Source organism: Condylura cristata, unplaced genomic scaffold (genome assembly GCF_000260355.1).
Source record: "Condylura cristata isolate star-nosed mole 26May11 unplaced genomic scaffold, ConCri1.0 scaffold00019, whole genome shotgun sequence".
NCBI classification, from domain to species: Eukaryota; Metazoa; Chordata; class Mammalia; order Eulipotyphla; family Talpidae; genus Condylura; species Condylura cristata.
The window spans coordinates 22,718,473-22,735,621 of NW_004567120.1; the positions used below are offsets into that span (position 1 = coordinate 22,718,473).

At 38.9% G+C, this 17,149-nt stretch overlaps 1 protein-coding gene across 1 annotated transcript in view; it reads left to right on the forward strand.

The window, feature by feature from the left end:
• The first annotated feature begins 3,508 nt into the window (after nucleotides 1-3,508).
• Nucleotides 3,509-17,149, forward strand: part of WDR44 (WD repeat domain 44) — a 76,285-nt gene continuing 62,644 nt past the window's right edge. Inside the window, exon 1 of the mRNA XM_004685735.2 lies at nucleotides 3,509-4,020. Within this exon, the coding sequence (XP_004685792.1) occupies nucleotides 3,944-4,020 (77 nt within the window). The 5' untranslated portion in view covers nucleotides 3,509-3,943. The remainder of the gene's footprint in view (nucleotides 4,021-17,149) is intronic.

Here is a 17,149-nt window from a genome sequence, read left to right on the forward strand (position 1 = left end):
GTTTGTACTATTCTCTCTATGAAGAGATCAAGCATCTTACAGATTGTTCCATCTACTGGCTGTGACATCTAGCTTTTGAAACTCCTAAGTAGTATTTGGGTTATGCAGATAAGGAAGCATACACTGTTTTCTTAAACCCACTTAAGACTTAGACTTATGTTTTTTTTTTTTTTAAGATTTATTTATTTGTGCATACAGAACTAGGGTATAGGCCAGAGGCTCAGGGGTGGCGAGAGGATTCACCAGAGACAGAATGGGGAGCAGAACAGGCAGATCAACGAAGTACACTGCTGAGGGGAGCAGCGGGCGGGTCAGGAGAGGTCTGCCACGCCATGTAGTTACCTCCGGGGCAGGCAGGGATCGAACTCATGCGGAAGTGGCTTTAGCTTCTCAGTGCTGTGCTTTAACCCACTGCGCCACCAGGGAGGGCCAAGACTTAGACTTATGTTGTTTTTATAGTCTCTGGGAATGAGACAGATGAGAAAAGGTTTTATCCTCACTTTTATCTGTATGTATGATGTTGCAGAACTAACAATTCCATTGTGAAATAAGTGCAAATAACTATTTGAGTTCTGGGATACCCGAGAACACAGTATCCTCTCAAAAACTAAATAGTTTAGGCTGTGCAGGCCATGTAGCCTCTGTCCGAAGTACTGAAATCAGGCACATACAATACATAAACAAACAGCTCTGGCTGTTTTCCAATAAAATTTCATCTACAAAAACGGATAGCTCTTCTGGTGTACATAACATAATAACTCCTACTTTGAACTAGTAGTTTCCACGGTGGGTTTTTTCTTTTCTTTTTTTTAGAGCCTTGCAGCAGTCTGTGACAATTCAAGGAAGGTCATTCAGACAGCACCTGAATTATCATTGCTTCAACAAGAAGTTTTATGATACATGGACTTTCTTTTCTTTTTTAAAAAAATATTTGTTTATTTATGCATACAAGAGCTAGGGTGCAGGCCAGACCTGGGGGTGGGGGTGGGAGTGAGAAGATTCACCAGAGGTAGTATAAGGGATACAACTGGCAGACTGATTGAAATACACTGCTGAGGGGAGGAGCAGGTGGGTCAGGAGAGGTCTGCTGTGCAGACCTGGCTAGGAGCTAGGGATCCAACTCATGCTACAGTGGCTGCAGAGAGATTCATAGTGCTGCACTTCAACCCATGATGCTATCAGGGAGTCCCTGATACATGGACTTGCACATAAAATTAAGTTTGATACAAAGGTTCAATTACTAATAAAGTGTCATTGCCTTAAAGTGAACTTAGAACTTTGCAACTCAAGAGCAGATGTTTCAGGCAAAACAAACATCTTTGGGGTGGGGGCTCTCTGGTGACACAAGGGTTAAAGACTCAGCATGATCAAGCTATCACCAGCCACCTTAGCATGAGATTGGTCCCTGGCCAGGGAGCTAGCCCACAGGGCTCAACAGACCTCTTCTGTCTCTTCCACTGTCTGCTTCAGCAGTGAATTTCAGTTAGTCTGCTTGTTCTGCATCCTACTCTCTCTCTTTGGTGAATCTAGTCTCTTTGCCCCCCCACCCCCACACACACACCTCTGGCCTACACCCTAGCTCCTGTATGCATAAATAAGTAATTTATTTTTAATCTTTAAAAATGATGATAGGAATTACATGTGTTTTGATGCTCCCAGAAAGTCACTTACTTTCCAACTGACACGTGTTGAGACAACATCAATAACTCTAAAAATGTTATAAGTTTAACATTCTTATTCTAAGTAAATATTTAAGGTAGCTTAAATGGTTCAAGAGAGGTAATATGATCTAATGAAAAAAAGAAAGAACCAAATTAGGACTCTATATTTGTCTACATTGCTAGATTATGAGCTCCTGAAAGACAGGAACTAAGTTATCTTCCTCATCTATGAACTGTCCTCTGCATCTAGAACAGTACATGGCAACACGCTTTAACTTTTAAGGCAAATATAAGTTCACTATTGTAACACAGAAGAGAATAAATTCAGGTAGCTTCTTTACTTCATCTTTCCATAACACACAAGGAAAAAAGTACTATGTTTCCTAGTGAGTAACAAAAGAAAATTTCCTGTGAGATACATTTGTTAGTTAGGAGATTAACAAGTTAACATGTTTAAAACACATAAAACCTAGTAATGACTAGATTGTGACAAAAGTCATACCTTCACAGGGATCCATGAATCCCTCATCTGATATTCTAAAATCCAGAAAGCTTCGAAAACCAAAAAAAAAAAATTGTTGTTGCTGTTTTTTTAGTAACTTATTTGAGGGTCAAATTGATCTAACCTAATTTGGCAGTAGGGCCTGACCTGAACTGAAGGAGGATATTTACTGGTATTTATTAACTCTGTATGAATAATCATAGGGTTTGCTGCAAAAATATCACCATACATGAGTTACCATTTTTCCTGAACCCTCTGTTCTGTTACAGAACATACAGTTTATGACACTTGGCTTTACACAACTCTACCGAACCATGCCAGATTCCTCTACAAGGAGAACTCTATTGTTATGATCTGGCTTCTTCGTTTTTTTCTGTTGCCATATTGCACAGTAGTTCAGGCCGCACAAAAAGCTCAGGAAAACTGTCCTCATTGTTAGCAATGAGGAAAAATGTGCTTTGTGATCATATAGAAAGTCAATGTTATCACTCTAATGGTCAACGATCCTATTGTTTAAGAAAGAAGAGCTTGGGTTTTTAAAAAGCACTTTTCTATTTTTATCCTTGAACAATGGGCAGTCCAGGCTCAGCATCAAATTACCAGCTCTTAGCCTTGCACAAGTATCTGCTCAATATATATTTACCATTTGGCTGTCTCACACCTTGCCCAGCATATAAGAACTTTTCTCACATTAAGTGTGGGCAGCGACGGATATTTGGAGTGGAATCGCAGAGGAAAAAGTAACCACCGGAGGCCTTTTCCTGGCTCCGCTCCAGCAATAAATCCATCATTACTCCGGGGAACTGGCACACTCCCCATGAGTCTCTCGTGGATCCCACCCTCTGGCCCGCAGGATCATATCTAGGGATCTCAATTAGACACTTCGTAGCACATAGGGCGGGTTATTCCTGTAACACTGGAGGTGGCTGACTTGCCTATGCCGTAGGGTGGGATATTTGGTGCTTAGAGGAACTCAGACGGCGTAAATACAAACCACGAAGCCACCCTCTCCCGACAACATGTCCTCATAAGAGAAAAGCAGACCGAAAAGCACCCCTTGGAAAGTGCTTCTCTTAGGAAAGGAATAGTGGGTGAGACAGCCTGCCAAACCCCACCTACGTTGGGCTCGCGCGCTCAGAATCGGGGAACCACGCCGCCCCAGCACAGGTTCAATACGCCTCCCTTGGCGAGGCGCATCTCCACCCTCCCCAGCTACTTCCGGCCCTCCCGAACGCCTCGCAACGCGCTTGCGCCGCTTTGATAGGCTTGTTGGGCAGAAGAAATCCGAGCGCTGCCTCTCTGGAACCGCCCCGTCTCCTCTTCGCCCCGCCCCCGCTCCACTGTCCCCTCCCGAAATCTCGCGAGGGTAGGTGAGCGGCCGTACTTTGCGGGCCACTAGCTCTGCCAGCTGCTGTAATTGCCGCTGCGGGAGAATTTGGAGCTGCTGTCGTCGGCGCTCCCGCCCTCCCCCACTGAGAAGGGCCACCGCCTCTTGTCTTGCTCTCGTGGTACACCTATCGCCGGGAGCGACGGCAGCTACTGGCCCTGGACCCACCGCCGCCTCTTCAGACAGCCGCTCCGCTGTTCATTCCCGCAGCCCGGCAGCGGAGGGCGGCCCCTTGCCCCTAGCCGGCTCCTCACTCCGGATCGTCTGCGCCCTCCTCCTGGCCCGGACCCTTCTCCACACGGCCTCGCCGGGGTGGAGGACGAAGACGAGGAGACGAGAGTCACCCTCCCTCCAGGAGGCGCCGGCCCCCTCACCCGCGGGTGTGTCCTATAAATGGCGTCGGAAAGCGACACCGAAGAATTCTTTGATGCCCCTGAAGATGTGCACCTAGGGGGCGGCTACCCTGGAGGGTAAGTAACTGGAGCTGTGTGGCCCAGAAGCGGGGGTCTCAAACCCCCGACTTCCCTTTTGCCTTCCCCCGACACCCCTCCCAGGTCCCTCTCTGTCCGCCACCGCGGTTCCTCCGGTCTCGGGCACTTCACTGTAAGTCGGGGGAGGGGGAATCGACCCCCTCGGCTCCGGGTGCTCGCCCCGGGTCTCACGGAACCCCCTTTGAACGTCTCGATCAGCTTGCTGCGAGGTGGGACAGCGTCCGTGCCCGAGAGCCGGCGATCGCTAGTTGTGGGGTCCAGAGCTTACCCTTGGAGCATCCGTTGTGGCCCTGGGGGCCATAGATTAAAGGAATAGTTACAGAAGAAATTGGCATTTCCCATTTCGTTCTTTCTCTCGCCGCAAACTCACTCGTTTCAGAGGTAGCTGTAACTTTCCCCCCTTTTGCTGTCCTCTTTTCGTTCACAGAAAAGCAGCGACGGATGGGGGGTGGTTGGGGGAGTTGGAATGGTTAGTCGGGTAGTTACTTAGAAAGTCCTCCAGCTGATGCATTCTAAATCTACCGTGTTTTATTAAAGTAGCACCTTACCGTGATGCAAAGGAAAGCGAAGACAAGGTCCTTACCACTTGGGAGAAGGCAGTCTCAAAGGGTAGCCGGACATAAATGTACAACCGCCGACTACAGAGATACAAACAAGTGCTGAGTAATCTGGTGATTGGAAGGAAAGCCACAGCTTTGTGCTCTTTATCTAATTCGACGAGATGTTTTAGTAGTGATTAATATGGGAGATTCTTAGTGGGAAGTGAAGTACTTGGAATGCTTCACTTGATTGGGACTTCTACGTACTCCTCCACTATGCAAACTTGGGATAATGTTTAAAGTGATTTCGTCGAACTCTTCTACAAACTTGTGTGGAACTAGAGGCACTGAAGTTTATGTGCATGCTGTTTAAGAACTTGAGAATTGGTAAAGTTTGTATGTTAATGTATGTCCCTAATATGGCTCCAGGAGTTCAACTGCCTTCAATTCTCACACTTAGCTCGCGCAAGAAATAATTTATTTGATGCAAATTAAGGTGTCCGTGCATTCTAGAAGTTCTTCTAAAACCTAACATACGTAACCTATACCCAAAAAGTTACAGCAACAAAATCAGAAAGAAATCTATGTTCATAGATGGCAGATGTGTGTTTTTCCACCTACTTTGATACCACTGTTATGGGATGTGGAGGTGACATTAGCCAGTCTTGAGATGACACTGAATCTCTTTCAAGTTCAAGATCAGAAACAAGTTCATAACTAGAGGATAGAGAAAATACGTTTGGATTTCCAAATATATTAGTTTAAATTAAATTTTATTTTTGTGGTTTTCCCCGCAAAGTGGTGACCTCTCAATTCAGGTTAAATGAGAGCTCCAGTGCTTTAATATTTGTGTGTGTGTGTGTGGAGGGTGAAAAGAAAATAATAATTGATGTATATGATTGTAATCAATGTGGAACTATGTGAATATTGTTCCTTTTCAGTGACTAAAACTAATTTTGAAAGACAGTTATCAGGACCTGTAGTACCTGGCACATTGAAAGAGGGCAAGTGTTCATTTTCTTCCTTTATTGGAATTAGCAAATTTAACTTCACAGTGCTTACTCTTGAGAGGAAGTATGCAGTTTAACTTATCTAAACTAAGTGAGTCATTTTGATAGGTTTGATAGTCACTTCTTCCCTCACTGGTTAATATAACTATTCAACCACTTTGATCCTTTGTTATTAGGTGAGAAGTGAAAAAACATCTCTTGGCACTCAGTGTTCTAATTTAACTGTAACCTGCCCAGATACTGAGTGTGTTGAACTCTATGAGTAAAAAACTACAGTGTCTGTCTAAATTTTATGGGCTCCATCCTGGATTAGTGAGGAAATTTGGAAGAGAATTCCATTCAGTGGAGAATTGCATATGAAAAGAACTAGCGGAACTGGGAGGACTAAAGGTTGCATTAACATTTCCTCTCCCTGAGGAAGGTACGTAATTTGCATAAAATACTGGGAGGAGAGTTGATAGGTAAATAACAACCTAGAAACGCACTAAGAAATCTTAATGGAAAAATGTCATTACCTATCTGGACACTAGAAATATCATCTGTCCTTTATGTGAACTAAAGGGGTCATGCCGTATACAAGCTGCAAGCCGGTAACAGTCTATTTTGGGCACTTAAAAATGTTTTTTTAATGTTTCATGTACATCAAATTGTGGTAAACTGAAGAGACAGTTGAGTGTTATCAACAGAATCCAAATACACATTTCATCTCCTAAAATGGGTCTATTTGTTAACAACAATGTCTTCAGCTTTGTTATTCTATCCTTTGAAAGCAAGTTTAGTAAGTTAAAGATCAGCCCATTTTTTTTATACAAAGACTTGATTCCAGTGCAGCCTATTTTTCATATTGACAGATCATCTCCACTTCCCCAGATTTTCAATATATACCACATTAATAATGCTTTATTTGATTGATATTTTAGGTCAGTTTTCCTTATTTTTTCTCAGTTTTTACATATGAAGAACCTTAGGCTCAGAGAAGTTAATGAATTGCTCTATTAGAAAAAGTAGTGACAGAGCTGGGATTTGAAACCAGTTTTTCAGACTCCGAATCCAGTATTTTTGCTAGTACATTATAGCTGTCTCGCTATGAGAGACATAGAGAGTTTATAGAGTGTAACCTCCTGCAAGAAATGGTGGAGAAATAAAATGCTTTTGAACTAATTTGCTGAATTGAACTGCTGCATCTATTTAAGACCAGCAGTCCAAACTTTTTAGTTCTCTTGGCTAGAAATTCCCACTTTCCCTTTCAGTAATTTTATAAGATCACAGCATGTTAGAGCTAGAATTTCTTAATATAAACAATAAAAACCAAAGCCTGGTGGGGAAAGTGACTTGTACCAGGTACTGTAGCAAATTAATGGCAGAGATAGGACTATAACCCAGATTAGTTTCACACTGTAGCCTTCTTTCTGTTACTGTGCTGTCTTGACAAAGCAGGAAAGGGAGGAGGAAGTGTCGTGTGCTAGAAAAAAAAAAAAAGCCCTGAGCTATGAGTCATTTCATTTCCTCATCTTTAAATTGAGATTATACTCTGAGAATCTTTACAACTCTAAAATTTAGTCTGTCATTATAATTAGGTTTAATAGTGTTTTTTTGATAAGCTTTTTTTCTTGGGACATCTTTCCATTGATTTTTCATTTTACCTTTTAGTATTAAACTCAATATTTGGTACAGGATTTAAGACCTATAGATTTGAAATTAATCCTTCATTGGGTAAATTATATTTATGAGATTAATGTTCCTGTTAATATGTATAGATTTTACATAAACATACTAAGAACATGTTATAAAAATAAATGTGACACTTTGAATATTTCTTTAGTGGTAGCCAAAGTAGTTTTTGAAGCCGTGGAAGGAAGGATAGAATGGTAGCATTTTCAGAGAAGGAAGGGATTTGAGATCATTTAGCCCAGCCCTTCCATTTACCTGAAAGAGAAACGTAGGCTCGGGGAAGAGAAATACTGTGTTGCTGACTACTGGCAGATTTGGAATTAGGACCCAAGTCTCTTGATTTCTTATTTAAACCTTGTTGCTCTGTCTGTGGAAGGAGGGGAAGTATTGCTGGGTATCCTGCTCCAAGTTTCTGGCAATACCCCTCTTAGGGGAGCTCCAAAGATGATGGTGTGTAGTGATTCTGTTTCTCCTTATTCCCTGCTGTCAATGCACCGTTGTTACAGTATCCTAACTTATTTGCCTACTAGTTTTCTCTGAATCATGATAGAAAATGGTGGCAGAACAGCTGATCTAAGAAAACTGGTTACTTTTAAGAATACAGTTAGTATCAAGGGCAATCTACCATGTTTAGAATGGAGTAATGGTGAAACCTTGACTTTTAAATCATGAGTATTGCAATCGAACTGTCCTAAAACTTTTGGTCTGAAACACAGTAAGTTGTATAGTTGCCTTTGTTGAAAACAAATCACTTTGCTTGTGAATCAGAAACATTTATCTCTGAGAAGAAAATTGATGAAAGCTTCAATAAGGAAAAAAGTTGTGTGCGATGGGTTACTTTAGGAAAGATGCCTTAAAAATAGCTCTTTGTGAATTGGCATTTAATTGTAGGTTATTTTGATTGTTACTGGCTTTGTGGATTGATAGAAATATATTCATAACCACTTGTTTATTACACCCATACCACATCCTATTGAAGTGGGGAAAGCCGTACATGCTAATTGATAAATTCAAGTTCTAGATTTGGTGCCCACTCTATTGGTTACTCTTATATGTAAGAAGTTCTGTAGTAATATGGCAATTTAGGGACTCAGTTTGATTTTTTTTTAAAGATTTATTTATTTATGCATACAGAACTGGGGTACAGCCAGAGGCTCAGGGGCGGTGAGAAGCGTCACCAGAGACAGAGTGGGGAGCAGAACAGGCAGATCAATGAAGTACACTGCTGAGGGGAGCAGCGGGCGGGTCAGGAGAGGTCTGCCTGGCCATGTGGTCACCTCCGGGGCAGGCGGGGATCGAACTCATGCGGAAGCGGCTTTTAGATTCTCAGTGCTGTGCTTTAACCCGCTGCGCCACCAGGGAGGGCCCAGTTTGATTTTTTTTAATGTTAAAAATCTAGATTGTTTTAGGATGTTGTGACTTAAGTGGTAATCTTAACATACGAAATAATTTCTAATTGTTGGTCTTTGAGATTTATTGTGTAGCATCTACACAGCAATTCATGTGTTCAGTTCATTGTTTTGACCTAGGCAAACTTAGGGGACTTTGTCAGGCAAGCCCCTTGAAGGCACTGTTTCTCCCCTCATACTCTGTGTGCAATTCTGGTCATTAATTCCTGCAGTAGTGGAGGTGCAGTAGGGTTCAGGGAGTGGTGATAGGGTGTGATGATGGAGATGGAGGAGGTGACTGTAACCCCAGCAGCTGAAATAAAGATCAGCCTCCCTGAGGATGAATTAATAAGACAAATCACACCACTTTGTTTCATTTTAGATGCATAGCTATAGTGTAAATTAAACAACCCTTCCATTAAAGATTAATAGCCCACAGAAATACCTTAAACAAAATTTAAAGTAATAAAAATTGTAGGTACTTTATGAAGCCCTACTGATATTTAACTTGAATTGATAACCAACCTACATTTCTGTTTTCAACCCAGAGTTAAGCTGATTTCTACAAACTTCTACAAGTTCTCTTCTAAAAGTTGGATATTATTCTGTGAATCAGCTAACCCTTTTGTTGGCTTCTTTCCTTACTCTTCAGAGCAGAACTCTTTCTGTTTTCTTGTCTCTTATTTCTATTCATAGTCTTTGTACTAGTGTATCATCTTATGGATTAAAATTGCTAGGAAAAAACACATAAGGAATAAATGTGTGCCTTATACCTGGTGGCAGCCCCAAGTTTTTCCCAAGTTAGTGTACGGTTACTATAGTAAATAGTCTATCAATTATTCTTCTGGATGTTTTATCTTCTCACAGATAGTAGGATTATCATATAATCAGGTTTTGCCAAAGCTCTTCAGAGCTTACATTTTATTACCAGCTGCAGCTCTTTGGCAATTTACAGTTTGACATTCCATCGGGATCAGTTGGTTCTAAGTCCATAAAAATCTTTGGTCACTAAACATTTTAAGCATACAGAATTTAACAAGAACACATTTGTTTTGTTTGTTTTAAGAGTTATTTATTTATGCATACAGAACTGGGGTACAGGCCAGAGGTGCAGGGATGGTGAGAAGAATCACCAGAGTGGGGAGCAGAACAGGCAGACCGATGAAGTACACCACTGAGGGGTGCAGCAGTGCTGTGCCTCAACTCGCTGAGCCACCAGGGAGGGCCTAACAAGAACACCTTTAGACAACAGTTTCCTCATGTTAATTTTCTCAGTTCCATTGTTAGTCTCTTGAAGATTGAATGTGTTTCTTCACTGGCTTCCTATAGTCATTCCCTTTGTAATGTCAGTGAGAATAAATTTCAAAATCAAGATTGACCATTTAAGATATATACTTGCAGATGTGATTGAGATTTGATTATCAACCAACTACCTGAAGTAACTTAAAATCACCTTGATTCTTCAACAACTACTAAATTAATTACCTTCTACCAAAACTGAGTTTTGTAGTTTGTAGAAAAAAAGATTGGCTTTTAGGTTAATTCACTCTAATTTGAGGAAATTGTTTAGAAATTTAATAGGAAAAATTATCTTTCTTTTGCCACCTTTGAATTAACAGGGGAAAAGGTAAACACTGCGTAGTTGAATGGGACTTTATTTTAAGCCTTTCCTCTACCTGACATACATTGTTTTATGTATGTCTGGGGTACAGGCCAGAGGTACAGGGGATGAGAGGATTCACGAGAGACAGAGGGGAGCAGAACAGGAAGATCTACTGAAAATCACTGCTGAGGGGAGCAGCAGGCAAGACAGGAGAGGTCTGCTGCCACCATGTGGGTCACCTCCCTGGCTGGGGATCAAACTTGTGCTGCAGTGGTTGAAGATAGCTTCATAGTGCTATGCTTTAACCTTTTGTGCCTCTAGGGAGGCCCCTTTGACAGATACATTTTTCTCTCTTAACACCCTCTGAATTCATATAACTAAAATAGCTTTAAATTATGAATATTTACTTATCTTGTTAAATAAGGATATTGAAGAAATATTTAGCATACATGAACTGTTAGCTTATTATTTGTGTTTGTTTTTGGTGCTCATGCTTGTTAATATTATATGGTATAGTAATACCTCTAAATTCTTAATCTCGCAAGTTTACTGAATTGGAAGTTAATCTGTTAATGACAGCTAATATTGGTATACATTTCTGTATATAACAACACCGTAAGTTAATGTCTTTTTAAAAATCAAAGTAGAATTTCACTTTTAATATATTGTGTGTACTTCTCAAAGTGTTTTTTTTAGTTAGAAGATTGTGTAATAAACCCATAAATTTTGAAATGATTAAATCTTCCTGACTTGAGTTTTTATTTAAATTATGATTTGAACGACTTCATTTTCAACTAGTGGATCCTATTCAAAACTGTGGTTAAATTCTGTTTCTCCCCAAGGAGAACTTTATTTTAATTGCACAAAGTAGAGAAAAGAGTTGTTTTACTTTTTTTTCTTTTTAAACAGGGCCCAAATTCTTAACATTTGTTTAAAAAAGGGGGGGGGGCATGGGGGTGAAGGGTAATTTTTTTTTTTTAAGTCCAAAGATGAAGCATAAAATTTTTGGAAACTTCTCATGGAAAACTTTAACAGTACTTTCCCAGTACACAGCCTGTACAAACAAGCCATATTTGTATAAAACTTTCTTGACCACTACTAATTATAAAAGACTAATCCAGTAAAAATTCATTGAACGATGGGCATTCTATAAACCATAGGTCAAGCTTTCTAGAGAACCAATAAAAAATATAGAGCTATATTCAAGCCCACTTTTCTCAGAAGCAGGCATGCTGGTTACAAAGTAGACTCATTAGTGTGTTTTCTGGCTTACCTTTTGAACTGGAAAGACTAGCCATGAATGGACTTAATATCCACAGTCCTTTTAAATTTGTTCCTGAAAGTCTTTTCTTAAATTGGGAGACTGAGAGAACTTTCTTTTTGGTTATTAACAGTCGTATTAGTAACTAGAGTGTTTCTAAAAAACAAAATCTATATTTAAAATATACTTACATACCAACATCAAACTGAAATGGCAGGTGCTTTAAATGTCTTCCTCCAGCTCCAGTTTCACCCCATTCACCTCCAGCTTTCTCTTTTGTAACTGAGCCAGTATCATTGGAACAGTAATTCCCTACCATAATAACTTACTGTGCCTTACAACTGAGAAAAGGCAGTGATGATAAAATATAATGGGTGGTTCTTTGGTATGTGGTAAGGGAAAACCAGTTAAGTTGGATATAGTGGATGCATTGGGCAGTGGGATTGTTACAGGCAAGGGTAGGATATTGGGTTAGTGAAAGATAGGTGAGTAAAATGAATTAGGCAGCTTGATAAAGTGAGTGCTTTTGTGAGTGAAAGTGAGTAGGTTTGTCAATATTTTGCAATTCTTTTTTATATTTATTGGATTGGCTTTAGAGATTAAGACCAATGGCTGGGATGAGTCTTTTCCCTATTTCGTCCCAGGTTATGGCTCTTGACTGTTGACTATCAACCTTTGCCTTATTTCCCAGCATAGAGCTTTGTCCACAGTCGATGTGTAGCAGTGACATAAGGGTTTAGAGGGTGAGTAGGCATGTTTTATGGTGTTCTACTTCTCTTTACAACCTCTTCTCCTTTTGCATTTCCCGGTTATCTCAAATCAACACCACCACTCACACTCCCACACCTTACAAACACCAGTTTTTTTGAATAAACAGGGAGGAAATGGAGGGGACTGAGGTAGGTTTGGCCAGTATATGGGACCTTTGTAACTTGGGTCATCCTGTACTCAGTAAATACTAAATGTTAGCAGTGAAACCTTGAAGGTGTTGCCAATTGTCCTGCAATCATATCAATTCCTTGTTTACCAACATTTTTTCTAGGAATGTGTTCACAATAAGAGAGATATATGTAGTCCTACATGTAAATGTGTAAAAGAATGACACTGACGTTGTCAACTAACATTCAGCATTAGTTTTCAAAGTAGTCTCAATCATAATTATCAAGCGGTTCTGTGAGATAAAATGATACTTTTTGCTTGATAGGTAGAGTAATTACTACCTAATTTTGGAAATAAGAAAACTCACCTCAGGGCGGTTAATGAACAGCCAGCAAAAGGAGAACTTCAGTAATTTTTGATAATTAGATGATGTTTTAGAATGGAGAGACAAAACATTAGGTTTCTCCCTAATTTTTCTAAGTTGTAAACATTTTGTGATTTCTCTAAGTTATTTTTTTCAGTTTGTGATTTTTTTTAAAAGCTTTTATTGAAACATCAGCTTATAACTTAAAGATGAATATTAGAATGGCAAGGCTAACTTTACTGCCACATAGGTATGTATAATTTATTGTTTAAAACAAGAAGAAGTAGTATTTTTAAGCTTTGATGGAATTGATTATGTTACAGTAGCTAGGTCAGAAAGTGACCTTGCTACTGAAAACCTGCAATCCCAGACACTGCCAGCTGCCTTTCATAGGCTATGTTCTTAGTTCCTCAGGGAAAACCCCTCAAGATGTGAGCCACTTCTGTGCCTCATCAAAAAGTCTTGATCACTGTTTTGTTTTTTTCTGTAATTGTTTTGTGGATTGTCAGTTGTTTAGTCAAGCCACAGTTTGTGTGTGTGTGTGTGTGTGTGTAAGTATAACTATGATTCATGTTTTTGGCTTCAAGCCACTAATTGGAAACACAATGTTTCATTTTTTCCTTCCCCTTGAAAGGTGTTTTCTAGCCATCACAATAAAGGCATGTGGTAGTTATTAATATTTTCCACCTAATCAAACCTCTATTGGATATCAAATTAATGGGAAAAATACATTCTTAGTAGCTAGGTAGTTACTATCTGAGATATAAATATGTTAACAATGACCTTTTTTACAATTAATAAATTTGGCTTACAGAATATTTTATGTAAGTAAGCAGTTCTGAGTAACTTCAGATTTTTCTAGAGTATTGAGTCTTTAAAACATTTAATAAAATATAATAGTAGAAATTCAAATACATAAAACATAAAAGAGCATTTATAAATCTAAATGCTTAAAATCAAATCTACTGTAAAATAAGTTTAGTTTTTTATTCATATTATTGGGACAGAATACAAATATTTAAGAGCTACCAATTACACCCAAGCATCACTCTCATTAGTTTACAACTTAATTTCCCATCAAATCCTTTATCAAAGGTAATATTTTTTGTATTAATTTAAAAACAGAATAAATGGTTTGATTTTATTCTTATTCCTCTCCCATCTTCGGTGGCAAGTAATAAACTTGAAAAGCAAAGAATCTCACAGTATGAATAGTCACTGGTAACAGAATTGATTGAATGTATTTTAAGAGGGCATTTTGGCAGGTTCTTTAGAGCTCTAATTCTTGTATAGGGTGATCTTAGAAGTGACTGGCATTTACTTTTTAAGGTAAACATTGGGTGTTTTAGATAAGTTAGAAAATCATATGAGGATATTAACTTGATAGAACTTTTATAATAGGGCGTGTAGCCCAAGGTCTTATCAGATTCTCTAGTGACCTTATTTTAAATCATGTGTGTATGTGACTTTATCTAACCCACTTTGACAAATTGGGACATTGTGATATAGTGGCCCTACCCTGGAATTAATGTTGTAATGTGGTTATTTATTGACTGGTTGTAAATGTTCAGAGTAAAACGTTTTTAGTTTAGAATTCTTGAGTAAGGGCCCTCCTTGGTGGCACAGTGGGTTGAAGCACAGCCCTGGAAGGCTGAAACCACCTCAGCATGAGTTTGAACCCCGCCCTCCCCAGATCCACATGGTGTGGCAGACCTCTCCTGACCCGCCCGCTGCTCCCCTCAGCAGTGTACTTAGTCCAGCTGCCTGTTCTGCTCCCCACTCTGTCTCTGGTGAAGCCTCTCACCACCCCTGCACCTCTAGCCTGTACCCCACTTCTGTATGAAAAGATAACTCTTAAAAAATTTTTCTTGAGTAGACCTAGAGAAATGATATGTATTTCTGTTATTTTTATTTATCTGTGTGTAGTATATAATAGTTTATCGAGCAGCTCTTTCAGGAATATGGCACAAAACATCTTGAGCTATATAAATCAGTTTTGAAAAATCGGGTTATTTTCAATGAGATAATATTTAAGGGTCTTTTTTGTTAACTGTATGTTGATAATTGTAATATAACCTATATGCTTGCCTTTGATTTCAATAAAGATCTTTTGAAAATAATGCTACAAAACCTACTTTCACACAACATAAAGCCACTGTGCCAAATTTTCTCATCAATTTCTGTTAATATCATTGATAAAAATCATTTAGGTAATTTAGAAATATTCTACTTCTTGGTTCTTTTATTATTTAAAATTTAAAATGGCCTTCTAAAGGGTAATAAATGTAGTAGTTCACATTTTGAGAATTCATTTAATTCCCTGATAGATAATTATAACTATGTTCTCAAACTTTTGTTAATCTTGTTGCAAACCAGAATTACATTGTATCCAGAGAAATTTGAGTTATTCCTATTTTCAGCTGGCTAGTTAAAATATGATATTTTAGAAAACTAAGACTTGTCACAATTTTTCCTCGACTGTCCCAGGCTTTTCAAGTTCAGTTGGGGTTGTTGCTTTTGAAAGTGCCTAACTTAAAATATGACTATAAGAATGGGTATGGGTCTGTCAACAAAATTAGAGTTTGAAACTCCAGCAGATGATTTCTTCTTAGATCCTATTTCTTTAATTTGAATACTGTTATTATGAAGGTGCTGCTTAACTTCCTTGCTTTCTTGTGGGGGGTTGCACACTTAGTGTCGACTATTAAAATGTGCCTTAAGGATATAACTAATAAAATCAGTATATGCATTTCAACTCCAATGAACAATACAGCATGCCAAATTTTAAAAAGATCGGAGCAGTGTTTAAGAAACAAATAAGTGTCTTATTCTCTAAATTTGAACTGTTTTCAGTTTTTGTTCAACTTCACATTTTTTGTGTTTTCCTACCTGGCCTAAGTGAGGGGACAGTCTTCAAGTCAGTGTTGCCTAAGCATGGGAACCCTTCTGTTTCTAGTTTAGACTTAGCACTTTAGTTGCTAAGTTTAGTTTGCCCTCAGATTTTCCTATTTTAGCTTGCTGGGCTTTAGAAAACAAAATCCTTTAATTACCTGTTTGCTTTAATGACTAGCTAAATAAGGCCTTATCTTGTATCCTGTTCACCTCAAGGATCTTAGAATCCCAGCACCTTCTTTGTACAGCCAAGTTGTGCTTTGCTTGATTCAGTTCCTTGACATAACACTTAAGTTTACCTTACTTTTATATTTTTGTAATGGTAAAAACAAAAAGAAGGGGATAAAAACAAAGAGTTCTCTCTTAAGCCCTTGATAGTCATTTTCCTATAAGAAAAATGTTTCCCAAGCAGTTAGCCTTATAATAACTGATTCCCTACTTGTCATTGTTCCTTTTTAACCCCTGTCAGGAATTTTATTCCCTGATAAGAAGTTTCTTGAAAGCCAAACACCTTTATTCCCTCAGAGCCTAAGAAAAAGTGAACTCTCTTACTGACAGAATAAGACTTACGTAGTCATATTTCTATGTTGTCCAATTATTTGGTATATTCTTTTCAACCAGTATGAGAAGTCAGGAAATAAGTAAGCTAGGTGTGAGCTAGCTCTTGAATTGTATTTATATACTTTAGGAGGTGGGGTTTTTAATTCCTAGTTGTTTAGCTTACTGTGAAGCAGGTAGCAAAAGTAGATTTAGTCTGTACATTCCTCCCTTCCTGTTCTTAGAAAAAGCAAAAGGAAGAGTTTCAAGCTAACCCTCAGGTTAGAGATAGAGAAACACCAAGCCCAAAAGGCAGAAGGATCTGAGTATATATAAGCTCTGAGAAATTAGAAATAAGATTACTTAAGGGCTCTGAACATTTGAAACCACCAGAATTCACTTGTTTTTTAAAAAGTAGACTCACACACTTGCAGCATGATTTTAAGTCTTGATTTTCCCTAAAAGCCATAATGTACAAGTGATGATTTGAGCTTAGAAGTAGAAAAGGTGACTTAGTAATTCCCTGGGAAAAACCATTCTCTGAATCTCCTAGCAACCAAGTTAGACTCCTAGAGTCAACCATGTGAGTACCTGATTTCAAAACATGGGCTTTAGACAAAACTAACCCAAAACAAGCCCTTGAAATCTGACAGCAGAATTAAGACGACCAGTGGGAAGAGTCGGGGAGAGGGGCTAACAAAGGGGCCGGAGACCCATTGGATTATGATGAGTTACAGGTACCTTGGTGATGGGTGTGATGTAAAAATACAGCTGAATAGATACCTCTAAATCATACACATTTTGTAAATCATTGTTACCTCAGTAAAAAAAAATATGCGATGAAAAAATAAAATATGAATTTTGCAGTAAGTCAGGCAAGGCCATGAACTTCTATTTGTGGAATGTAATCTGTATGAGTTCTTAATACACACTTGTATTGATTGCTACTCAAACCTAGGAGCTA